General features: G+C 42.4%; 1 protein-coding gene across 3 annotated transcripts in view; it reads left to right on the top strand.

The window, feature by feature from the left end:
• Nucleotides 1-26,441, top strand: part of LOC136828427 (ubiquitin carboxyl-terminal hydrolase 48-like) — a 487,389-nt gene that overhangs the window by 265,140 nt on the left and 195,808 nt on the right. For all 3 annotated transcript variants that reach the window (XM_067086475.1, XM_067086474.1, XM_067086476.1), the window contains exon 12: nt 25,692-26,292. In XM_067086475.1, coding sequence (XP_066942576.1) covers nt 25,692-26,292 — 601 coding nt within the window. The remainder of the gene's footprint in view (nt 1-25,691; nt 26,293-26,441) is intronic.

The raw sequence follows: 26,441 nt of genomic DNA, 5'->3' as shown, positions 1-26,441 counted from the left end.
GACACAGTGATTGAGTATGAAAGGACCAAAGGCAAGAGGGCTCTTTCTCTTGTCTACATTGATTACCCAGTTTTCCCTTCACCCTTCTCACTGTTGTGACAGTAGCACATGAGTTGGCCAAACCATTATTTGCCAGGTCTGCTCTTTTAGACCCTATGAAATGTAGAGGTTTGGATACAGGGAAGGTCATTTGACCTTCTTATAAAGCAGAACTTTTTCAGTAGGTAGTCCCTGGTTAAAAGTGGGGGTTCCGTTCCTGGCCGAGCGCCGATAACCAAAAATCGGCAATAATTATGGTAATGAATGGCGTTTATGACTTTGTAAGCACCAATAAACCACTTATCGGTTCCGTTAACTGCTTACCAGCACCGATAAACCGCTTACCGAAGCCATTAAACTGCTTACCAACACTGAAAATCTCTTGAAAATCTGGTTAACAACATCATTAGCCAAATGCTGTAAAACCAAAACACTGTTAACTGATGCCGCCAATAACCGAGGACTTCCTGTACTCCTGCTAAAGATGTTAGTTTCTTTGCTCTTCCAGATCTATGAAATGTAGAGGTTTGGATGAAAGGAAGGTCGTTTGGCCTTCTTCTGGAGCAGAATCTTTTCAGTGTTTCACTTTGTGGAGGTGTTATCTTATGTTGAATTTTCTTTGAGTGCTGCAGCAAAATTCTTGAATGAATTATAAGAATCCCCTTCCCCTGAAGGAGTTTTTAATCTCTGTGATGTGCTAGATTTCCTTGGGTGCCTCAATAAGGCTATTACTGATGCCTCAGGTAAAGCAGCTCATGCATTTATGAATGTAATTCTTAAGCATTATGAGCAACTTTGTTCTTTTTTGACCCATTAGGTTTCATTATCTCAGAAAGCAGCTGTTGTTTTTGAACATCCTCTACGTCCTCTGCTTAGTTCTGAGATATTTCAAGCCATTCTGGAGGATGTAAAAATTGCAGATAGGGAATACTTGGGTCAGCCTTTATAGAGGTGCTCAGAAATGTCTGGCTGCCACTCCTGTCTTTGCTCCTTCAGCAGAATTTAAGGCTGAAAGTTGTTCCAAGCCTTCTTCCTCTGGTTTTCAGAGGCACTTTTGTTTTGCGCAGTCCTTCTAAAGAAAGGATAAACTTCAAAAAGGTGGCAAGGATTGAGAGAAATTGCCCTTAGAGCCCAGTTGGGGGCTGACTGACCAACTTCTGGCAAGTCTGGCAGGATCTGAGGATGGATCCATGGGTGGTGTAGGTACATGATTCTGTTCATGTCACCTCCATCTCTCTCTGTTCTTCCGTTACCCTTTCTTTCTTATGTACATCATCTGGAAAAGCTCGTATTCTGCAACAGGTGATCGGCATGCTCTTAAACAGGTGATGGGTTTGTATCCAGGATTTTGGAGCTGTCTGCTCCTTGTTCCCAAAGCTACAAGGAGGGGAAGGCCAATCCTTGATGTTTCCCTTCTAAACAAGTTTGTATGTGTGACTCCATTTTCGGTGGAGTCGTCCAGTACAGTTCTAGCTGCCAACTCAGCAGAACAACTGGATGGTTGCCTTAAATATGCAAGAGGCCTAGTTTCACATCCCCGTTCACCCTCTGTCTCGAAAGTTCCTCTTGATTTGTTTTCGAAGACAAAGTTTTTCAGTTCAAGGGTCTTTGCTGTGGACTGAGGACAGTTCCCCCGCTAGGGGATGGTGTCATCTGTTAGGCATATATAATTCCTTGAAGAGGAAACTTGAAGGAATTATTCTGCCTCGTCTGCGGTGGACCAAATTTGCAACACCTATCTTTGGGTCAGGCTCATCTAATTCATTTCTCGCTATAATGTGGTTCGGATTCCACAATAAGCTGTAGGTCCCATTGCTAAGTAACCAGTTGGTTCTTAGCGGCGTAAAATAAGTCTAATCCTTCGGGCCAGCCCTAGGAGAGCTGTTAATCAGCTCAGTGGTCTAGTAAAACTAAGGTACACTTAACTTTTTCCATTCCACCGCTACTAACAGATGATGGTAGATTGGTTACTGGCTCTAGGGAAAAGGCTGAACTGCTTCATCGAACTTTTGAAGGTAAGCAATCAGCTGAGGATGTCCCTATTCTTACAAAATTTGCATTTTGCTCCAGAGATATTAAGAAAATTCTGGATAATCTTGATGGCTGGGGTGGAGAAGATCCTGATGGTTTCTTTTCTTTGTTTTTTAAAAAAAAGTTTGTAGTGTGTTGTCTTCCAAGATAAGTAGATTCTATAGATTTGTATGTCGACGTAGTATCTTTGCGGGTGAGCGCAAGCTTAGTAATATAAATTTGTGGAATCTAAAGGATTGTTAGCTGATAGTCAATATGCGTATAGGAAGCAGCTAGGTACCTGCAATGCTCTTTCAGAATTGACTTGCCATTTGCAAGGGAACCTTGAGAAGGGTTTTGAGTGCAGAGTAATTTAAGTAGATTGTAGTGCTGGTTTCGATTTAGTAAATCACAAGGCACTTATTTATAAACTTTATAATCTTGGAGTGGGTGGTTATGTTTTAGGATTACTTCAAGATTTCCTTACAGGTAGGCAGCAGCGAGTTGCCGTGGATGGATTCTTTAGTGAACCAAGACCTATTTTGTCTGGAGTTCCACTTTTATTTTTAGTGTATACAAGTGATATGGTTGCTGGCCTGGAAAACAAGATAGTTCAGTATGCTGATGATGCAACACTTGTGGGTGTAGTAAAGTCACCACCTATGAGAAATGAAACTGTCCTCAGCCTTAATAGGGACATGTACTGGATTAGTGAATGGTTTAGTCGATTGGGTATGAGGCTGAACTCCAGTAAAACAAAAATGCTGTTGATAAGCAGATCTCTTACAGATTTCCCACCCCATCCTCTTCTTCAGGTGGATGGAACTTTGCTGAATGAGTCTGAAGCTGTAACTATTCTAGGTATAACTTTTGACTCGCATCTAACTTTTGAGAAACATCTAATGAAAGTTTCAGCAAATGCCACATTAAAGTTAGGTATTGTTCGTAAGGCCTCATGTATTTATAACAGTGATAAAATCAATGCAATCGTAGGTTGTCTGTGCTGTCTTTACTAGAATACTGTTCTTCGGTGTAGACGTCTGCTTCTGCCAGAGATTTATCTCTTTTAGGTAAAGTTGTTCATGGTGGTAGGTTTCTGTTTCGTAACAGTAGCAGCTATGACTTAGACCATCAACGGATGAACTTCTTGCTTGTCACTTTTTCATAAATTGTATTTCAACAGAGATCTTTCACATTCACAATTGATCTCTAATCCCTTTTACCTGCTGAGAGCAACCAGATTTGCTAAACAGCAGTACCATTATGCAGTAAATGTGCCTTGCTGTCGAACTTCCCAGTTCTAGAGGTCCATTATTCCTCACTCTGTTGGACTCTGGTACAGCCTCCCAGAGGATGTCGTGCAGTTGGAACTGCAGAAGTTCAAGCAAAGATGCAATGCAGTACTATCCCAATACTATTCTGCTTACATTTTGATACATTTTTATCTATTAATTTAATTTACTTTTTCTTTTTTAATAAGTGGGATCTCTTCTTTATGTATTTCCCTTTACTTCCCCTTACTTCTTCCTAATGAACACTATTCTTTGGAAGCTTGAATTTCAAGTCAATGGCCCCTGTGGGCTTGTTTCACATGAGTAGGTTTCATCTTCTGAATAATAATAATAATAATAATAATAATAATAATAATAATAATAATAATAATAATAATAATAATAATAATAATAGGTCTTATTAAAAAGGATGGCTGTATTATGTGAATTTATCTTATAATGTCTTTTCTATTTTCCCTATGAATCGCTTTTTGGGCTCAGCGATGTTAGTCAGCAACTGGCCGATACTCATATTGGAAAATGGATAGTGTGTGGAATGCGGGAAGTCTTTTATTGAAATATCCAATAAAAGACTTCCTGCATTCCACACACTATCCTTTTTCCAATATGAATATTGGCCAGTTGCTGACTAACATCGCTGAGCCTGAAAAGCGAATCATAAGGAAAATAGAAAAGACACTGTATAAGATAAATTCACATAATACAGCCATCTTTTTTAATAAGACCTGTTTAAAAGAGGGTCTACTCCCTTCAAATAATAATAATAAGAATAATAATCTTGGCCAGGTCTCTAGAGGGGATTCTGAGGGCAAAGGACACTCTTCTTCACATTATGAGAAGCTTAGGGATTCTTGTAAATCTCAAGGAGACGATTCCGTCTCCATTTTAGTTGTTGTTTTTCAGGTTTTTGCTGTGGAAAAATTGGTCAACAATTTTCTGTCTGCTTGCAAGATTTGGATTTAAGGACATTCAGCAGGCAAGTAATGACTTTCTCTCTTAAGTCACATGGCCTTCCTTGAGAAATTTGTAGTCCTGGCTGGGTTTAGGATGAGACCAGTACAGGTTTACCTAAGGCAAGTTTGTTCCAACATTCCTTTGGGAAACTCTAGAGTGGTGGAACGAACGCTCAAGGTTTCTGTCAGGGATAAGTCTTCAGGTGAGGAGCTGAGACCTCAGTTGATTTCTGACAGTTTTATCAAAGGTTAGGGTGCCACTCTGGGGAATCATCAACTTTCAAGTCTATGGACAGAAGATGAAAGTTTTTCTAGCCTAACCCGTCCAAAAATGCTACAATTACGCCATCCACCTACCTGTTTACGTTGTTTTTCTTTTATAATATAATCCGGCTTATGACTACAAAACACCACAAAACAAACTTACAACCCAAAATTAACAACCTAACCATCAGAGAGCTCTCTCTACCACCCCACACTCTGTTCAACACTCTGTAAGCCTTTTTTTACATTTTTCTCCCTCCATTTTCTTCCTATCACGTCACTTCCTAGGACTTCACAACAAGAACAGATACTTTTAAACATAAAGAATGCTTTGCTATAAAAACATCTTATAGAATTAAACATGTGCTTTGTATACATTTTGCAATGCCCATACCATTTCACTAATGCAGAAAATAAAAATAAAATAATGATTAACTTCTAAAACTAACATATAATCACACTTATCTCCTTCTTCCTCCCCTCCAACCTCTTCTTATCGTAATCCCCTCTAATCTCCAGTATTATCCAATTCTTAACCCTCTACATAATTTCTAATACTTTCCCCTGAAACTCCAGCTTTAGTCAATACATCAGCTATTTGATGCTTTCCTTTTATCCTTCTCACCTCCTTTATTTCTCCAGATTCTATTTCTCTTATTGCTGCAATATCAATTTTTAATCTCTTATTACTTACTCCTGTACTTGATTTTATTACAGTCATTAGTGTTTTACTATGTTTTAACCAATGCTTTAGTTTTCTCCCTCCTACTATGTCTTCCTACAAATGTTTGAAATATATCAATCCTTCTATTGCCTGCCCCACACTCAGAGCTTCTGCTTCAATGGTGGACTTTGCTACTCTTCTGGATTTTCTGGATTTCCACCATATGGGGCTTTTCCTCTTACCATCTGTCAAAGGTATCACATAACCTAATTTTGCATGACCATCTTCAGTATTCCCAAATGAAGCACCTGCATAGGCTTTCCATTGCATCTTTTCTTCTAACTCACTTATTATCACTTCTCCCACTATGCTCTTAGTTTTTCTCACTATTTTAATTAGCTTTTTTGTATCTTGAGTTGTTCCTTCTTTAAAAGTTTTGCTTAATTCACTAACAGCGTATGATATTTCTGGCATGGTGTATAGTGATACCCAATTCAACTGTCCTACCACTGATCTATATTCTGTTAACTCCCTTTGTCCTAATACTCTGTTACCTGTAAATCTTCTAGCTTCTGGTTCTCTTATAGAATTTATATTCTGCCACTGATTAAGGCAAATTCCATTTTCCTTATGGTCTACTATTTTACTCCTATATACTTAAAACTTTTACTTTCTTGTTCTCCTACTTGCAATTTCCCTTTCAATTTCCCAATTGTTTCCTTTAAAAATCCTTCAGTTCCTCCATAGCAAAAATCATCTACATGTGTACATAAAACACCATTCAATTTATTGTCTTTCCTCCAAAAGAATATATTGGGTTCAGTCTACTTCTCTCGCCACTTTTACCACCTTACAATACTATGCCTTTGCTGCATCATTGAGCCCATAAACAGTTTTCTTCAATTTCTGTAATCCACTCCAACCATCTTCACTAGGTGGTTTTAAATATACCTTTTGTATTTTGTCACCTTGTAGATATGCAGTTTTTACATCTAATGTATAACAATTCCAATCTTTCAGTTTTATTACTGTCAAACAAAATTTTAAAATTTTGGCATTGCATGTAGGAGCGTCTTTTTCCCATTCTGCCATTTCTTCTTCAAAACCTTTAGCTACCAATCCTGCTTTATATATCCTTCCCCCCCCCCTTTTTTTACCTTTTCAGTTACTATCCATCTTGTGGATATAGCTTTTTGTCCAGCATCATTTACCTCCTGATATACCTTGTTTTCTCTCCAACTTTGGACTTCTTTTTCTGTAGCTTCAGTTACGCTTCTTTTTTCAAATCTTAGCAAAACCTCTTCTTCATCTTCAATTTTTTCTATGTGACTATACAGTAAACACCCCGTTATACAGTAAACACCCCGTATTCACGTTCTCATGATTCGTGGACTCACGCATTCGCGGGTTTCTCTATGGAACATATCTACCCATTATTTGCGGAAAATTCGCCCATTCACGGTATTTTTCACTGTGAAATATTCACTAATTACTGTATTTTCAGATAATTTTCATGAATAAATGTGCTTTTTGTGAAAAACTATTAAAATACTCAGGTATAAGCATTTTTACAGGGTTTTTCTTGTGTTTAAACTATCAAAATGGGCAGTTCTAAGTGTTTTTAGAGGGGTTTTATGTATTCGTGGATTTTAGCTATTCACGGGGGCCTATGGTACCCATCCCCAGCAAATACGGGGGGTTCACTGTACAGTAATCTCTGAAGTTAACCCATCCCTTGTCACCTGACTGTGAGTCTTCCACATTGTACGAATCAGCCCAAGATTTGCTTGATGTTTTTCCTGCAAGACTTAATCTAGTCTACTCTTCTACTTCTGTATTTTTGTTTATGTAGTAAACCCCCCGTATTTGCAGGGGATCTGTACCACAGACACACACACACCCTGCGAATTGCTAAAATCCACAAATACTTAAAACCCCTGTAAAAACACTTAGAACTGCCTATTTCTGGGCTTGTCCTGTGTCGCTGAGTGAAATGTCCCTATACAGCACACATTTCTAGGTATAAGTATTGCTAGATATACCAGAGAAAAAAGCCAATAGGATGCCAGAGTTACTACCTCTGGATCGATACATCCTTATAGGATGTCGGTATGTCATCTAGGAGCGAGTGGAAGCCACTACCACAGACAGTTAACCCAATAGACTCCTCCTCACCAAAACCCCTCTGCCTAAGAGGTGCCGATACGACGGTCCCACCACCGCTACTACTAATTCTACCCACAATGCATCATCTGCTTATAGCACGCTCTATAAACAACACGTTGGTTTTTTGTGGTGCTAGATTTGCATCTGCATTTTCCTTTACGGATTCTTTATCTCTTCCTGATGGCTTCAGTTGATCAAGGCGCATCTTCTTCCAAGTTGAGTATTCAATTTTGAATGTTTTGGGACTCGATCGGGTTATATAAGTCCCGTTTATTATTTTCGCCTGATCGGCTGGGGACCGCCATTTCGTGTTCGTTCGTGGCGGCTACCCTCAGCCTTATTATTTGAATGCCTTCCTTCGTCCAAGACGATTGAATATTAAATTACTACGTTCTATTAATGATAGTTTCAATTTTTGCCTGATCTCACGCGATCGACTATTATTATTATTTTTTAGAAGTTGAAAGTTGGGCCTAGCCTAGCTTTCCTTTATGCATTACGTAGGTACATTTGTTAAAATGTGTTGTTATACCATTTCATGTATTGTGTATCAGTTCTTGAGTCTGTTTGGGTGGCGTTTGTTAGCCTGCCTGACCAGTTTGGCTCGGCCGATTCTTAGAAGGTAGGCTAAGTTGGCCCCAGTCTTCCTTCCTTCTTTGGCTTATAGGCCTAAGTAGGTACGGTTTTCTTGGGTGGCCTTCGTTCGAGTTTGAGTGCAGGCCCTTCCTCCCTGACCAGTTGAATTTTTCATCTCGGAAGGTGGGGTTTGGCGCTAGTGTTCTTTCTTGTTCGTTAATTTGGCGAGCCCTAGCCTACATATCCAGAAGATGTCTTCAGGAGGTTAGGCTAGGCGATAGAAACAATGTTTATTTTTTCGCCTTATTTCTCACCCCCGCTTTTTCATATCAGTCTCTATTGTCTTGGCTCTCCCTTGGGGGCATTTTAGAGCTTAGCTCATTTGCCCCTTCGGTTGAGATGACACTTCGTGGAAGGTGCCTAGGCACCTGACCTGTTGTTGTCGCCTTGCTTCACTCCTGCTTCTTCCCCGTTCCGTCATCCGGACTTGTTCCGGCGGCTATCGTTAGCTCGCTTTAGCTTCTAGTAGAAACTTTAGCTTGAGCGTCGTTGCCTTTTGTTTATGGCGGAATTGGAGAGGAGCGGTGATGAATTTTCCTAATAGTAATTATAATTTTGTTTTCTGCTCCTGCTTCCCTACCGTTCCGTCATCCGGACTCGTTCCGGCAGCTATCGTTAGCTCGCTTTAGTTCTTAATAAGACTTTTGCTTGAGCGTCGTTGCTTTGTTTACGGCGGAATTGTAGAGGAGCCGGAATGAATATTGTTTATATTATTGTTATTATTATTTATTTAGTTTTTGTGTTCGGTTATTCATTCCGAACCTTTGCTCCGGCGACTAGTCCTCCCCGGTTGTTGAATTCTGTGTGTGTATGGTTAATTTTCGTGACGCTCCGGCGTCACCGGATTTGCTTTCCGGCGTGATCTGACTCAGGTTTGGCCCACCTGTTTTAGATTTCCATTGGAGAGTTCCGCCGTATCCACAGTTCTCAACTCCGGCATGGAGAAATATATAATTTTACTTTTAAGTTTTTACTAGTTTAGCCATTCCGCCGCCTATTTTAGATACTCATGTATCAAATTTTTTATTATAGGTGGTGCATTGCCAGGAACCAGGCTGTAACGCCTACTTGCAGCAACCCTGTGGCCACGTAGCATGCAGGTCGCATGCTGGTTGTGCAGTTGAGGTCGACGACCACCTCGTCTGGCACCCAGACGGCTGCGACGTATGCTACGCACTCTATTCAGATGTGGTTGATGATTCGGTACGTCAACCTTCAATTGTATTTAACTCGGTTATTTCAAACAGTCTTGTTTATGTTTGACATAAGTAATATCTTTATCTATCCTTTTATTGACATGGTATTCGATTAACAGGTCCCTCGGTCCCGTCAAGCTTCGTCTCTGGCGACTCTGAAGATCTGGGTTGGCGGCTTTGGTCAACGTTGGTCAGGGCGTCCTTATGTGCTGGCAGAGGATATCTGCAATATCTTATACCCTAATGCTAGGGCCTCTGCAGCTGTAGCCCCGAAGTAGCAGAACCCCTGATCAACAAGATTAGGCTTGAGACCCAGGTCTCACCAGAAGATCAGGAGCTGTGCGGTGAAGTGGCCGAGGAAGTGGCCAACATCAACCTAGACGTCGAACCAATGGCCATCGACCTGGAGGAAGGTAGGGATGTAAGTGAGGCAGGTAGACCAGTTAACCCATTGTCTTTCAGTTCACCTGCGTCTTCGTCTTCATCCTTTCAAGGATTCTCTAAGAGCTCCACCTTGGGGACCCGTTCGGGGTCGGTGATCCCCAAGGTGAAGTCCTCTATGAAGACGAAGACTCTGCCTAAATTGTCTAAACCCCCGAAAACCCCATCTGTAACTAGCTCCGCCAAGGTATCATTGACTCCCAAACCTTCGACTTCCGCCCAGAAAGCTACTCCCCCTTCTAAGGGGTCGAGAACAAAGTCGAGCAGGTCTAAAAAACCTGACTTCGACCCTGAAGCTTTCGCGGAGTCAATGAGGAGGATGCTTTCTGAACAGGTCGCTTCTCAGTTCGAGGCAATGTCTCACGACCTTGTCTCGACCGTTGAGTCGTCAGGGAAGTATGTTCAATCCTTGGCGGAGAGATTGAAGGCACAAGAAGAATCGCTGGCCGGACTGGTTAGTTCAGGCCCAGTTCAGCAACAGTCCTATGCCATCCCAGACGCCTCTAAGCTACCAGCTTATGAGGATTGTAACCCTTGGCGCCTCGCTTTCAATGCCCCCTTCGCTAATGGTAAATTAACCATCGAAGGTTGTGGCACCCGCCCTGTGGAAGATTACGAGTTCTTCCCGGCAGATCTTGTTTTTCCCTTTCCGGGGTATGCTCGGCTTTCCGAGGAAGCCCTGGTAAGGGAAGATAAGGTTCCCAAAGAAACAGTGATCTTTCCTAGGGACCAAGCGCAGTCGGCATGGGTTAGGATCCTATCTGACTGGGAGTGTTTGAACACTAGATTGACCCCTCATAAAGGTCGATTTACAATGTTCACCGTTAATGAGGATGTCCCAACTCCTTGCACCTCTAAAGTAGCGGAGTTAACCCTTCAGGCCGGAGCAGAGGAGAAGCCTATGCCACAGCTTCGTGAGACGGAGCCTACCTCTCTTCTCTTCCCAGCAGACTTGGAATGCTGGACTGGAGCTCCGGAAACCTTTACAGTGGGTAAGCTAGATTCGGAGTGCGCTTCGAATCTTTTCAGTGAGCAATTACCCAGGCTTCCGGAGTCATTGATCAAAGCTGAGTATGAGGCTAGGTGCCGTCTCAGCAGGTCTATCAATTCTGTCACCTCGGCGGAGTTGACGTCTGCTGTTTATAGGGATGAACCTCTGTTCAGGATCCTGACCAAATCACTTCTGGCCTCTTTCCAGAGTGATTTGTTTGACTTCGTAGTGGCAAGGAGGAACTGCCGAAAATTTGTTCTGGCTGACGCTACCATCCATCACGAGCCGAACAAGCTCATGAAATCCTCTATCTGGGGGACCAACCTATTTCCCGAGGACATGGTCAACTCGGTGATCAGTGAGGCCTCAAGGGCCAACCAAAATCTCCGGATCCATTGGGGACTCCCCTTTAAGAGGAAGTCGTCAGAATTTTCGGGGCCCCAACCCAAAGGCAGAAAGAGGTCTAGGAGGTTCCATCCTTACAAGGCACCCCAGACCCAGACAATTGTTCAGGCAGTCCCAGTTGGCCAAATTGCCCAGCCTTCCACCTCCAAAGGACATCCACAGTATGTTTTATTGAACCAACCGGCTCACCATCCCGCTGGTTCAACAACCTATGTCTCTCCGGCCTTTAACCCTACCTATGAGTCTCAGACTTTTCAGAACTACCGCCAGTTCAGGGGCAATAGAGGTAGGGGAAGCTTTAGATCCAGACACAGTCCCAGGCTCCAATCTCGAGGTAGAGGCTCAAGAGGAGCCAGAGACAGTAAGCCCTCCACTAAATGAGCATCCCCAGGTAGGTGGGAGATTGCGCCTCTTCAAGGACCATTGGACATTCAGTCCATGGGCCCACAGTATTATTTCAAAGGGCCTAGGGTGGAGTTGGGTAGGGTGACCCCCTCCACTTGTCAGGTTCTGTCAGACTCCAACACCGGATCTGTTAGACTATGCAGAAGACCTTCTTTTAAAGAAGGCAATAAAGAAAGTCAGACATCTAAAATTTCAAGGACGCTTATTCAGCGTGCCAAAGAAAGACTCAGACAAGAGAAGAGTGATTTTAGACCTATCAACTCTAAACTCTTACATTCAATGCGACAGGTTCCGTATGTTGACCGTCTCTCAAGTACGGACCTTGCTTCCCCGTGGGGCCGTCACCACCTCTATAGATCTTACAGACGCCTATTATCATGTTCCAATAGCAAGAAACTTCTCCCCTTATCTGGGATTCAGACTGGGAAGACAGGCTTACTCGTTCAGAGTGATGCCTTTCGGACTAAATATAGCGCCCAGGATCTTCACCAAACTGGGAGAAGCCGTGGTGCAGGAACTGAGATCTCAAGGCATCAAGGTCGTGGCTTATCTGGACGATTGGCTAATCTGGGCTTCCAACGACTCCGAATGTCGGAAGTCGACCAAGTTAGTCATTCAGTTCCTAGAGTATCTGGGTTTTCATATAAACACAAAGAAATCTCGTCCTAACCCGGCGGACAAATTTCAGTGGCTGGGCATTCAGTGGGACTTAAGTACCCACAAACTTTCAATTCCCCCAGCAAAATGCAAAGAGATAGCCAAAGCAACAAGACAGTTTCTCAAGTGCAAACGAGCCTCTCGTCGCACTCAAGAAAGAATCCTGGGTTCTCTTCAGTTTGCGTCCGTAACAGACCTTCTCCTCAAAGCAAAACTGAAGGACATAAATGGAGTGTGGCGGAGTCGAGCCAATTGCAAATTCAGAGACAAAGTCTCCCTCATACCTCCAGTCTTAAAGAAAAGACTTCGCCCCTGGACAACGGTCAAAGGTCTTTCCAAATCGATTCCTTTACAATTTCCCCCTCCAGCCCTGATCGTCCACACGGACGCATCTCTGACCGGTTGGGGAGGTTACTCACAATACAAAAAGGTTCAAGGACTCTGGTCGAGCCACTTTCGTCACTTCCACATAAACATTCTGGAAGCAATGGCAGTTTTCTTGACTCTGAAATGCTTACGTCCGGCCAGGAACATACATGTCAGATTAGTCCTGGACAGTGCAGTGATAGTTCATTGTCTGAACAGGGGAGGTTCCAAGACAAGTCACATAAATCATGTAATGATAGCAATCTTTTCATTAGCAATGAAAAACCATTGGCACTTGTCAGCCACACATCTGTCAGGAGTGAGGAACGTGATTGCAGATTCTCTGTCAAGAACGACTCCCCTGGAATCGGAATGGTTTCTGGACAAGAAATCCTTCGATTGGATTTGCCAAAAGATTCCAGGGCTTCAGGTGGACCTGTTTGCCACAGAATCAAATCACAAACTCCCATGTTATATAGCTCTGAACCTGGACCCTCGGGCTTATGCTACAGACGCAATGTCAATAGACTGGAACAGATGGCAGAAAGTCTATCTGTTTCCTCCAGTAAATCTTCTGTGGAAAGTTTTACACAAACTCAGGTCATTCAAAGGTCAAATAGCCTTAGTAGCCCCCAACTGGCCGAAGAGCAATTGGTTTCCCCTTCTGTTAGAGTTGAAACTCAGAGCCTTGCAAATTCCTCATCCAATGTTAACCCAAGTAGTACAAACTCAGACTGTGTCAGCTTCCTCAGGAATGCTGAATGCCCTAACTTTATGGATTTCATGAAGTTTACGGCTCAGAAAAAATGCTAAAGTTGATCCTCAAAACACAATGTTTTGGAATCAGATAAGAGAGAGTCTACTCTTCGTCAGTATGATTCAGCAGTTAAAAACTTGCTAACTTTCTGAAAGAGTCAGACGTTCATACTATGACTACAAATCTTGCAATCTCATTTTTTAAAGCCCTTTTTGATAAAGGTCTGGCAGCTAGTACCATTACTACAACTAAATCTGCCTTAAAGAAAGTATTCCTATGGGGATTTAATATTGATCTGACGGATTCATACTTTTCATCTATTCCTAAAGCTTGTGCCCGTCTTAGACCAACAACCTGTCCTAAAACGGTTTCTTGGTTTTTAAATGATGTATTAAAGTTAGCCTCAGACACACATAATGAGTCTTCGCCCTTATTCGACTCTTCTTAGAAAAACTTTGTTTTTAATTAGCCTGGCTTCAGGAGCTAGAATCTCTGAACTGTCAGCCCTTTCTAGAGAGCCGAATCATGTGGATTTCCTCCCATCAGGAGAAGTTCTACTCTCTCCAGATCAAATGTTTTTAGCAAATAATGAAGATCCTCTAATTAGGTGGTCTCCCTGGAAGATAATACCCCTTTTAGAAGATCCCTCCTTATGTCCGGTGGTCACATTAAAAGCCTATCTAGAGAGAACCTCTCAGAGGTCTTCAGGTCCACTTTTTGTTAGAGAAAATGGTGGAACCATTTCCTTGAATGGCATTAGACAACAAATACTTTATTTTATTAAACAAGCTAATCCGGATTCAATCCCCCAGGTCCATGATATCCGGGCTGTAGCCACCTCAGTTAATTATTTTCAACACATGAATTTTGAGGAAATTAAAAAATATATGGGCTGGAAATCCCCTAGAGTCTTTAAACGTCATTATCTCAAATCCTTGGAGGCTTTGAAGTTTTCTGCTGTCGCTGCAGGGAACATTGTTTCCCCAGAGTCAGCCTAATATTGTTTAATAATATTTTATTGTTGGTAAATTGTAATTGTAATTGTTTTGTATTTTGCTTGCCCTACCAGTTGGTACCTCTCACCTACCTGCCTCGCTTGTATTCCCGTCCTTCCTATCTTGTTGTCTGGGTTTGGGTTGCTTCTCAATCCATTCCTGTCTTTGCTTTATCACCTTAGTTGTTAAGTTTTCACTAAATATTGTTTTATAGGTGATGGTTACTAGTTTGTTTATTAATCTTAAGATTGTAACCACATTAATTTGCATTAATTAAGTCAGTTATAGTCCTTTTGTACTAATTTATTTTTATATTTGCTTTTCTGGATTAGTAAAAGCATATTTAAAATAAAAATTTTATTTTATCCTTAATACATTAATCCTTTTAAATTTACAAGCTTCTTTGGTCAATTCTCTGCTACTATTTCACTCAGTGACACAGGACAAGCCCAGAAAAGGGATTTTGACAAAGGAAAAATCTATTTCTGGGTGAAGGCCTGTGTCGCTCAGTGAACCCTTCCCTCTCTATATTTCCCACCTGATCTAGCCAAAAAGCTTGGGTGCTATTTCGGGATGGTGCATTGTGGGTAGAATTAGTAGTAGTGGTGGTGGGACCGTCAGATCGGCACCTCTTAGGCAGAGGGGTTTTGGTGAGGAGGAGTCTATTGGGTTAAGTGTCTGTGGTAGTGGCTTCCACTCGCTCCTAGATGACATACCGACATCCTATAAGGATGTATCGATCCAGAGGTAGTAACTCTGGCATCCTATTGGCTTTTTTCTCTGATATATCTAGCAATACTTATACCTAGAAATGTGTGCTGTATAGGGACATTTCACTGAGCGACACAGGCCTTCACCCAGAAATAGATTTTTCCTTTGTCAAAATCCCTTTTTGATAGTTTAAACATAAAAAACCCTCTAAAAGTGCTTATACCTGATTATTTTAATAGTTTTATCACAAAAAATGCATTTAGTCATGAAAATGGTGTGAAAATACAGTAATTAGTGAATATTTCTCAGTGAAAAATACTGCAAATGGGTGAATTTTTCACAGATAATGTGCACAGGCTGTCCCCGGTTTACGACGGGGGTTCCGTTTTTCCGCCACGTCGTAAACTGAAAATCATTGTAAACCGAAAAATCGTCGAAAGTTGTCAAAAATCCTAAGAAAACCTTATATTTAATGCATTGGGTGTATTGAAAATGATGTAAACTGCATTTTTATTGAGTTTTTCATCAAAAAAACCTCCAAATTTTTATTATTCTGCCGTTTTGGAGCCATATTTCTTCCGTAGGATCGGTGTAAGGCGCGTCGTAACCCCAGAACATGTGTCATAAACCAGGAAATTATTTCTGATGAATATATTCGAAAAGCGTCATAACCTCGGAATGTCGTAAGCCGGACCAGTCATCAGCCGGGGACTGTCTGTATATATGTTTCACAGAGAAATCCGCGAATAGGTGAGTCCGCAAATTGTGAGACTGTGAATACAGGGGGTTTACTGTAGCTCTAACTCTATTTCCCTTTTTGAAATTGGGTACCTCTTCTGTTAACTCATCTTCTATTACCTCACTTTCTTCTTCTATTACCTCACTTTCCCCTTCATCTTCCAGTGTTTCCTCTGCCAAATCTCTTTCTACAGTCTCTTATATACCTGCATTCCTTCTCCAGCCCATTATAATCTCATTACCTTCCTGCCTAGCTATATTCCCTTCATTTGATGCAAGGGACTCATCCTTCACAGTGTGTGTTTTGTCTGTTTTAGGTATTTTTTCTTTTTTCTAGTGATAGTCTTTGAATCCTAGTAACATGTACTCTAGCTACTTCTCTTAGAGAATCCCCATGTTTAACCACTACTGTTTTCCCCGATACTCCCACTACCTGAGCAGGTCCTCTCCATTCATTTTCATTTTCTCTCTTATAGAATACCTCATCTCCCACTACTGCTTCTTCAAATTTATGTTCTCTGACATATTTGTTTAAAGCAATTCTTATTTTATTACAAGATTCATTTTTGATAAACACTTCTTTGGCCTCATGCATTGCATCCAGTGTATCACTACTATGCTTTCTTCCATACCTCTCTCTCTGCTTGCAGGACTTGAACCTTCTTCTCACATTAAATTTGGCAAAGAAGGGTTTTTTCCAAATACTAATTGGTTAGGGGAGAAACCACCATTATTTATTACCATTATTTATTAAGCAGTTCCTAGCACTCACTACCCATCTTAATGCTATTGACCAATCCACTTCCTCATCATCTTTCATCTTTCTCAAGCTTTCTTTGATTATACCTACCATCTTTTCACGGGATTTCAGGCGGACTTGTTTGACTTCATGGTAGTGCGGATGAACTGCTGCAAATACATCTTCGCCGACGCTACCATAAGACATGAGCCTAACAAGCTCATGAAAAGCTCCTTCTGGGGAGCTAGTCTCTTCCCGGAAGAAGTCAATAATGTCCTGGCTGAGGCAACCAGGGCAAATCAGAGTCTGCACTCCCGCTGGGGTATCCCCGCTTTTAAAAGGAAAACCCCAGAGTCCGCCGGCCCTCAAAATAGACCTGGCAAGAGATACAGGAGGCACAGAAGACAACACCAGCAGGCTGTTGTCCAAGCTGTACCTGTCTCGCAAGTTTGCCAGCCTTCTACCTCTAAGGCCCAACCTCAACAGTTCATGCTGGTGCAGCCAGCTCAGCACTCCCTTGCCGCGCCCTCCTTCGTGACGTCTCCGGTATACAACCCCTCCTATGAAGGCCAGGGGTCGTTTCGAGGCCTTTACAGGGGCGCAAGGGGGAGTAGAGCAAGGGCCTCCTTCAGAGGCAAGGCTGCCGTGTGACCCCTTTCCCGGGGGAGAGGAGGCCGAGGTAGAGGAGGCAAACCTGCACCTTCCCAGTGAGACCAGTCAGGTGGGCGGCAGACTTCACCTGTTCAGGGACCAGTGGACCTTCAGTCCGTGGGCCCACAGTATAGTCTCCAAAGGTTTGGGGTGGAGTTGGATCAGGGCCCTCCCCTCTGATCAGATTTCATCAGCCGTCTTCCAAAGCTCTGCGGGACTTTGGCGGAATTACTCCAAAAAGAGGGCCATAAAGAAAGTGAGACACCTGAAATTTCAGGGCAGACTGTTCAGTGTTCCCAAGAAAGACTCCAGTCAACAAAGGGTAATCTTGGATCTCTCGTGTCTCAATCTTTACATACAATGCGACAAATTTTGCATGCTTACAATTGCGCAGGTACAGACTCTACTTCTTCATGGAGCCGTCACCACCTCTATAGATCTTTCAGACGCATATTATCACGTCCCGATTGCGTGGAACTTCTCTCCCTTCCTCAGTTTCAGACTGGGGAAACAAGCCTACTCCTTCAGGGTCATGCCATTCGGGCTCAACATAGCACCCAGAATTTTCACAAAGCTGGCGGACACGGTAGTGCAGCAGTTACAGTCCCGGGGGATATCGCTGGCCGCATACCTGGACGATTGGATAATCTGGGCATCCAACGCCGGGGAGTGCCGGAGAGCTACGGCCATGGTGATCGAGTTTCTGGAATCCCTAGGCTTTCAGATAAACAGGGCGAAGTCCCGCCTAACTCCGGAGGCTCGATTTCAGTGGCTGGGTATCCAATGGGATCTGGTTTCGCACAAGCTGTCTATTCCGCCAGCCAAACGGAGAGAAATAGCCAAAGCCACCAGGCAATTCCTCAAAGGCAGGAAAGCCTCTCGCAGAACGCAAGAAAGAATCCTGGGTTCTCTTCAGTTTGCATCCGTAACAGACCGGCTCCTAAAAGCAAAACTGAAAGACATAAACAGAGTGTGGTGGAGACGAGCCAATGTCAAGCTCAGGGACAAGGTGTCTTTAATTCCTCCGGTGCTGAGGAAAAGACTCCGGCCGTGGTCCACAGTCAAGGGTCTTTCAAAGTCAGTTCCCCTTCAATTCCCTTCCCCTGCTCTAATAATGCCACACAGACGCTTTGTTAAGCGGCTGGGGAGGGTACTCACCAAAAGAAAAGGTACAGGGTACATGGTCCACTCTGTTCCGTTAATTCCACATAAACATTTTGGAGGCAATGGCAGCGTTTGTAACTCTGAAAAAACTTTGCCCCACCAACCAGATTCATATCAGGCTGGTGCTGGACAGCGCAGTAGTGGTACATTGCATAAACAGAGGGGTTCCAAATCGAGTCGGATAAACCAAGTGATGATAGCCATTTTCTCCCTGGCGGAGAAGCACGGCTGGCACCTATCAGCTACCCATCTAGCAGGAGTCCGGAATGTCATTGCAGACTCCTGTCCAGGGCAACTCCGCTGGAGTCAGAATGGTCCCTGGACGTAGCTTCTTTCAGATGGATATGCCATCAGGTTCCGGACCTTCAGGTGGACTTGTTTGCCACGGAGAGCAATCACAAACTCCCTTGTTATGTTGCTCCCAACCTGGATCCTCGAGCTTACGCTACGGACGCAATGTCAGTGGACTGGAACAAATGGCTGAAAATCTATCTTTTCCGCCAATAAACCTGCTGTTAAAGGTGTTGCACAAGCTCAGGTCATTCAAAGGTCAAGTGGCCCTGGTAGCTCCCAACTGGCCGAAGAGCAATTGGTTCCCTTTTCTTCTGGAGCTCAAACTACGGTGTCATCAAAACCCAAGCCACAGCTGACTTAAGTAGTGCAAACACGGACTGTGTCAGCTTCCTCAAGAATTCTGAATGCCCTGGCTTATATGGACTTTATGAAATTCGCCGCTCAGAGAGGTGCGGATATTGATCCCGTTAATACTCTGTTTCTGGAATCAGATAAAAGAGATTCTACCCTCAGACAGTACGGTTCAGCAGTTAAAAAGTTAGCATCTTTTTTGAAGGAATCTGAAGCTCAAGTCATGACCACCAATTTGGCAATATCATTCTTTAGATCACTGTTTGAAAAAGGTCTGGCTCCGGCCACCATTACCACAGCGAAATCAGCTTTGAAAAAGGTGTTTTTGCATGGCTTTAAGATTGATTTAACAGATTCATATTTTCATCCATTCCCAGAGCATGCGCTTCGTTTGAGACCAGCGACCTGTCCACATACGGTTTCCTGGTTTCTTAACGATGTTCTAAAATTAGCCTCAGAAACTAATAACGATCAATGTTCTTATTTGAATCTGTTAAGGAAGACATTGTTCCTAATTAGTCTAGCTTCAGGTGCCAGAATATCAGAACTGTCTGCTCTCTCTAGAGGTGCGAATCATGTGGATTTTCTCCGTCAGGAGAAGTTCTGCTTTCCCCAGATCAAAGGTTCTTAGCAAAAATGAAGACCCTCAGGATAGGTGGTCCCCCTGGAAGGTTGTTCCTCTTCCACAAGACCTGTCTTTATGTCCAGTCGCTACCTTTAGGGCCTATTTACGGAGAACTTCTCAGTGTTTGTCTGGTCCTCTTTTTATCAGGGAAAAAGGAGGAACGCTTTCTTTAAAGGCTATAAGACAACAAATTCTGTACTTCATTAAGCAAGCTAATCCGGATTCAGTCCCTAAGGTTCATGATATCCAAGCAGTGGCTACCTCCACTAATTATTTTCATACTATGAATTTTGATGAGCTTAAGAAGTACACGGGCTGGAAATCTCCATCAGTGTTCAAATGCCTCTATCTGAAATCACTGGAAGCTCTGAAGTTCCCTGCGTTGGCTGTAGGGAGCATTGTCCCTCCACCTTAAAATTAACCTTTAATCCCTATCCTCTCCCCCCCTGCCCGCCTGCCTCATTTACTTGCCCTGCCATTTTCTCCTGGACCAGACATGCTTCACAGCTTGGCTCCTCATATTATGATGTACAATTTTGCGGTGTTAGTTTTTAACTTTGCAGCTTGTTATGTTTACTGTAATTTAGTTTTAAGCCGGAGGTACCTTTATAAATTTTTCTGTCGTTTATTTAGTCTTAGTACCTTCCCATTATAGTATTATTTATGTACATAGTGGTTTCTCATGTCCTTTACTGTGATATTAATTGTATCCCTAGTTATAACTCAGTTTATCTGCCTATACCCTTGGTATTTAATCATGTTTTGAGGGATAATTAAAACTATTTTCAGTAATAGTGTTTTTATACATGTTCACCTAACTATTCGCTCCTTTTAAATTTTCACCAAAGCTTAGTATGATTCTCTGTCATAATTTCACCGGCTGACACAGGGACGAGCTCAGAAAAGGGATTTTGACAAAGGAAAAATCTGTTTCTGAGGGAGGCCCTGTGTCACCCGGTGACCCTCCCAGGGTCTAGATTTCCCTCCCCGAGTAGGCATACCAAGCTTGTGGAGGGTGCTAGCCTGGAATGAGTACAGATGGCGCTGGGGTCGTCGGTTGGCGGGCAGGTGAGTGCGGGCATTAGATCGGCTCCTCACGTTCCGGGGGTTTTGTCATTGGGATATCTACAGAGTGCAGTCCTGTGGCAGTGACAACAATCACTCACCCTTACCTATACCGACGTCTATTCCATAATAGATGTTCGATCTGGGGGTAGTAACCCCAGCATTTCCTGATAGCTTTTTTCTCTGGTATATTTAGCAATCTATACCTGGAAATTCGTGCTTGATAGGAATTTCACCAGGTGACACAGGGCCTCCCTCAGAAATAGATTTTTCCTTTGTCAAAATCCCTTTTCCAAGACTCCTCCCTCAGAAGAAAAAGCTTCTCAGACAACCCCACTTCAGGCACTTTCATCAAGGTTTGTCTTCACTGGCTCTGACAGGATTCAAACTATCAAAAGACTCCTCAGAGCAAAGGGTTTTTTGAGAGAAGCTGCGGAAGCTATTTCAAAGTGCGGATGTCGAATCTCAGCTAACGTCTACCAGAGCAAGTGGTCAGTTTTCCAAAGTTGGTGCAAAAGTAATAGAAACTTTTCTTCTAAGACAACTTTGACAGAGATTGCAGACTTTCTTTTATTCTTGAGGAACTCGAAGAATTTATCCTCTTCGACCATAAAAGGTTTCAGGGCAATGCTGAGCTCTGTGTTCAGACATAGGGATCTAGGCATATCCTCAAATCAAGACCTTTTAGACCTCACTAGGTCCTTTGACACTAAGAAACAAAAGCACTCAGAACTTGTTTCTGGGAATCTGGACGTACACCTAAAGTGGCTCTTCGGGCCCTCGTTCAAGCCCCTGAATGTAGCCTTATTCAGAAATTTAATGAAGAAGACTATTTTTAGTAGCCTTATCAACAGCCAAGAGAGTTGGTGAAATTCAGGCCGTTGGCAAGGGGATCAGCTTTTCAGGAGGTGATGCACTCTGCTCCTTTGTTTTGGGATTTCTCGCTCAGAACGAGAACCCAAACAACCCCTGGCCTCGTTCCTTCAGCATTAAAGGACTGGCAGGCACACTTGGACCAGAAGAGATCGAGAGGGTACCTTGCCCAGTAAGAGCCCTAAAGTTCTACCTTCTCAGGACGGAGAAGATTAGGGGTTCATCTAGCAACCTCTGGGCTTCAGTCAAAGACCCATATTATCCTCTTACAAGAATGCTCTGTCCTTCTCCTTGAGGGATACTATTCGTGAAGCACACTTGCAATTCAGAGAGGAGGGTTGTCCCATCTTGAAAGTAAGAGTGCTTGAAGTCAGATCCGTGGCAACTTCATTAGCTTTTAGATACAATCTCTCACTCTCTACAATACTTCAAGCAACTTACTGGAGGTGCAGGTCCATATTTGCTTCGCATTACCTCCGAGTTGTGGAAACTACTTTTAACGATTAAAGTACCCTAGGACCTCTGTCAATGGCTGGCATGGTATTGGGGGAGGGAGTATAGGAAGCATTCCCTCCTTCCTCGTCTCTTCGCCTTGGTTAATGGTTTAGAGCTCTTGGGGAGTCAGGGGTTATGTTTTACTTGGATACCCACCAGTCTTTTTAGTGGTAGGTGGTGGTGTTTTTTAATGTTTTGTGGTGTAGGTAACAGTTGTATTTTCTGCTTTTGTATGGTACTGTGCCCTGGGCAGGGCCAATTTTTCTTGATACTACATTTAGCATTCAGAAATATCCTTCGCTGTGAAGCCCCCACTGATGCAGCAGACGACCCTTGGCCATACAGCCATGTCTCTACAGTTAAGATGAGTGCACAACCAGAGACAGTAACTAACTGCTGTGACTCTCTTACCAGGTAAGGAAACAATGAGCATTTCTTGCAATGCTAGCAGGTGTTAATTCCCTTAATTCATTACTTTTATTTTAATGTTTAGGGGAAGTACAGCCCATGCATCCCACCTCCTGTCAGTGTGGGAATCAGCTTTGTAAATACAGTACTTGGTAAGTTATTCACATAAAAATTACATTTTTATGATAAAAAAAATAAGATTTTATATATCTTACCAAGTAATTACAGAATGGGAGCCCACCCACCTCCCCTCACATGGACTTTGGGCATAAACATATTGAACTCTGCTCAGTTGTTCCCTCTTTTCCCAAAAGTGGGCGGGGTCAGTTTCCTACACCGTAATGTAAACAAAAGAATCGCTACTGCGGATTTCAAAATTTTAGCTGCTGGTTAATAGGAACTGTTAGCTATGTAATTACTAGGTAAATATATATAAAATCTTATTTTATCATAAAAAGTCATTTTTATAGGTAAATGTTATGTTCCTTTGTTATTAATTTTTTCATATTTTCCATGCTGTAATTACAACATTTGTGAATTTCTTTAGTAAATTATGTAAAATTTTAAAAGAAAACATATCGATTCCCAGTCTTTTCTGAAAGCTTGAAGCGAGGGGGCGTTGTAATCTAACTGTCAATTATTTTGACATATTGACCAGTAGGGGAGGAAGTGTTGCCCACTCACAGTCAAATATGTTACCTGCTTGGTGGTCAAAATACCACTACAAAGGATACTAAAAAATCTCTCTCTCTCTCTCTCTCTCTCTCTCTCTCTCTCTCTCTCTCTCTCTCTCTCTCTCTCTCTCTCTCTCTCTCTCTCTCTCTCTCTCTAAAAATTAATACAGTATAATAGTTTAAGGTATGATGTAGGATGCTAGTTTAAGGTATACATTTGGTATTTGAACTTTCAAGAGAAGCAGTTATAATATTTTTAAGGGATGGTGTTAACTATTCGCAGGGAGTTGTGGTACGCATCCCCCGCAGATACGGGGTGTTTACTGTATTATTATTATTATTATTATTATTATTATTATTATTATTATTATTATTATTATTATTTTGGGTATAGGCCCTCTTTCAGACATGTTTTGTTGAATATGATGGCAGCCTTGGTTGCATTAATCTTGTAGATTATTCATTCAACTCTTCTAATTAGTCTTTTTTCTTCTTCAGCAGCAGAATTAAGTAAAGTGCCAAAGATCATTACAGGGATTTTTATATATAAAAATATCCAAATGTCAATGATTAATGGAAATTCCAAGGGCGGGGTCCAAAAAACAAGTGCAGGGGTTGTCAGTGCTTCTGGGATCGTAGGTATTGCAACATGTTTGGAAGGTCTTCTTCCTTCTTCAGGCGGGAGCTGGATGAATTGGTAGGACTCTGGGTTCCCTTTTTTTATATCAGCGTTTGGGGCCAGGCGCTGGTCACGGTCTGCTTTTTGATTGGTAGAAAGAGCGATAATTTTTGATTGGCCAAGAGAGTGCTGACATCACTGGGCATGGTCTTCTCCCATTGGTTGGCGGTTTCTCAGCCTTAATCTCAGAGCATAGTGGCTGCTCTGTGATGCCCTGTGGTTCGAAAGACGTGCCCTATGGAGGAATGCATGTATGGTTTCATTAAGGTCACATCCTCTGTCAGGGGCTTTGTCAAGAGGGTCTTGCTCGTTGCTGCTGCTCTCAACGTCCTGTGGTAGGGTGTCGTGTCGCTGTTGGAAGCAGATAGGTTTTTTGTGTAGTATTAATGCTAGGATTTTCTGCTTCTATCTGCAGTGCCTCTAGTATCCATAGTCTTTGGTGGTCAGGGGCTTGATCTATTATTTTGAAGTAATTGATAATATCACTACACTGGACACGAAGGTTGTGAGCGTCTTTAGCATGGTTGAAAATGACCCCCCCTCTTGGGCATGACAGGAAATCCATTTCGAAAGATGCATGGTGGTCATTCTGATGTAGGTCGCAGGGAATCCTCGCGAAGGACATTTGTACCAGTACACCACGTTGGTCTTATCAATTGCTTCAAAATAATAGATCAAGCCCCTGACCACCGAAGAGTATGGACACTAGAGGCACTGCATATAGGAGCAGAAAAACCTAGTATTAATATTACGCAAGAAACCTATCTGCTTCTGACAGCGACACGATGCCCTATCACAGTGCCCCCTGAAAGCGTAACTATCGGAACATCCCAGCAGGACGTTGAGAACAGCAGCAATGAGCAAGACCCTCCTGAAGAAGCCCCTGACGGAGGACGTGACCTTAATGAAACTATACACGCATTCCTCCACAGGGTGCATCATACGAACCATAGGGCATCACAGCAGCCACTATGCTCTGAGATTAAGGCCGAGAAACCGCCAACCAATGGGAGAAGACCATGCCCAGTGATGTCAGTGCTCTCTTGGCCAATCAAAAATCAGCGCTCTTTCAGCCAATCAAAAAGCAGACTGTGACCAGCACCCACAGCTGATATAAAAAGGCGAAACCAGAGTCCTATCAATTCATCCAGCTTCTGCTTGAAGAAGGAAGAAGACCTTCCGAAACATGTTGCAATACCTACGATCCCAGAAGCACTGACAACCCCTGCACTTGTTTTTTGGAGCCCGCCCTCGGAATTTCCATTAACCACTGACATTTGGATATTTTTATAAATAAAAATCCCTTCAATGAACTTTGGCACTACTTAATTCTGTTGCTGAAGAAGAAAAAAAGACTAATTAGAAGAGTTGAATGAATAATCTACAAGATTAATGCAACCAAGGCTGCCATCATATTGAACAAAATATTATTATTGTTATTATTATTCAGAAGATGAAAGCTATTCATATGGAACAAGCCAATAGGGGCCATTGACTTGAAAGTACAATTGTTCTGGAGTGACCTGTGATGCATCTGTTTACTGCACAGACAGAGTAATGGGTATTTGGCCAACTCGTGCACTGTTGTCACATCTGTGTGAAAAGGATGAAGGGATGACTGGGTAATTGTTGTAGGTAAGGGAGAGAACCCTCTTGCTTTGAGTTCTTTGGTACTATATCAGCGTGTCCAATCACATGCACTATTCAAGCCAAGACCAACTAGGAGAATTGTTTGATATTGGCAGTTGGTCATTCTTATGGAGCCCAGGTAGGATCATAGGAGTAATTAATTCCTTTGAGGATGAATAGAGGCTATGTTATCAAAAATATATGTTTTTAATCATTATTTTCATTACTTTTCATTACCATTCCATATTTAATGCATGGAGACCTGGAAATTGTAAGTCAAATTTTTTCAGCCTTATAGCCTAAGGGATAGGATGATTTAGTTTATGTATCTGCAATTGAAAATTATCTTGAATTTCAGAGCTACACAAACCATAGGGTCAGAAACATTAGAATACTGGCCCCGATTAGCATTAAGTGCCTATGTAAAAGATAATGGATTGGACACGGAAGAAGAGGAGCTTGAAGGCTGTGGTGATTCAAGTAAAGTGAAATCAGATGAAAGTGACAAAGTTGAGGGTGAGGGAAGTAAGTTAAGTAGACCGCAACATGTGAATGGAGATCATTGTGAAGAAAAAATGGAAACTGTTACCTCCTCTAGCTGTGATATAACAAGTTGTGTGCCTGAAAATGATAATGTGAATGGCTGTGATAATCAGACAAAAGACACCAATGCAGGAAAGGTCTGTGATAGTGTAGTTGGTAAAGAGGACAAAAACTCCAGCAAGGAAGCTGGTGAAACTAAGGATGTAGACGGTATCAAAGTTAAGGATAGCAAAGAATTGACCAAAGAATTACTTTTGTTCAATGAAGATCTGGTGTGCCAACATAATCTTCAGACTCCAAATGCTACTATGTACAAAATTTCGATGTCTATTGCTGCTGAGATTATGGAGTTGTGTGGCAGCTCAATACATCCAGCAATCTATCAGGAAGACTTCAGCTCGTGTCCTGAATGTTTGGTGAGATTTATCTGTAACTGACTTATTAGTTTCTTTATGCTTTTTCTTATTTTTCGTTTGGAGTTAAAGTAGCAGTTATATTTTGAGATGTTTCCTTTCAGATTTTTTATTTAGCTGATGTCATGCCCTAACGTGTTCTGAACAAAAAT

Source organism: Macrobrachium rosenbergii, chromosome 42, assembly GCF_040412425.1.
Source record: "Macrobrachium rosenbergii isolate ZJJX-2024 chromosome 42, ASM4041242v1, whole genome shotgun sequence".
Classification (NCBI taxonomy): Eukaryota; Metazoa; Arthropoda; class Malacostraca; order Decapoda; family Palaemonidae; genus Macrobrachium; species Macrobrachium rosenbergii.
This window is presented reverse-complemented; position numbering and strand designations above follow the sequence as displayed.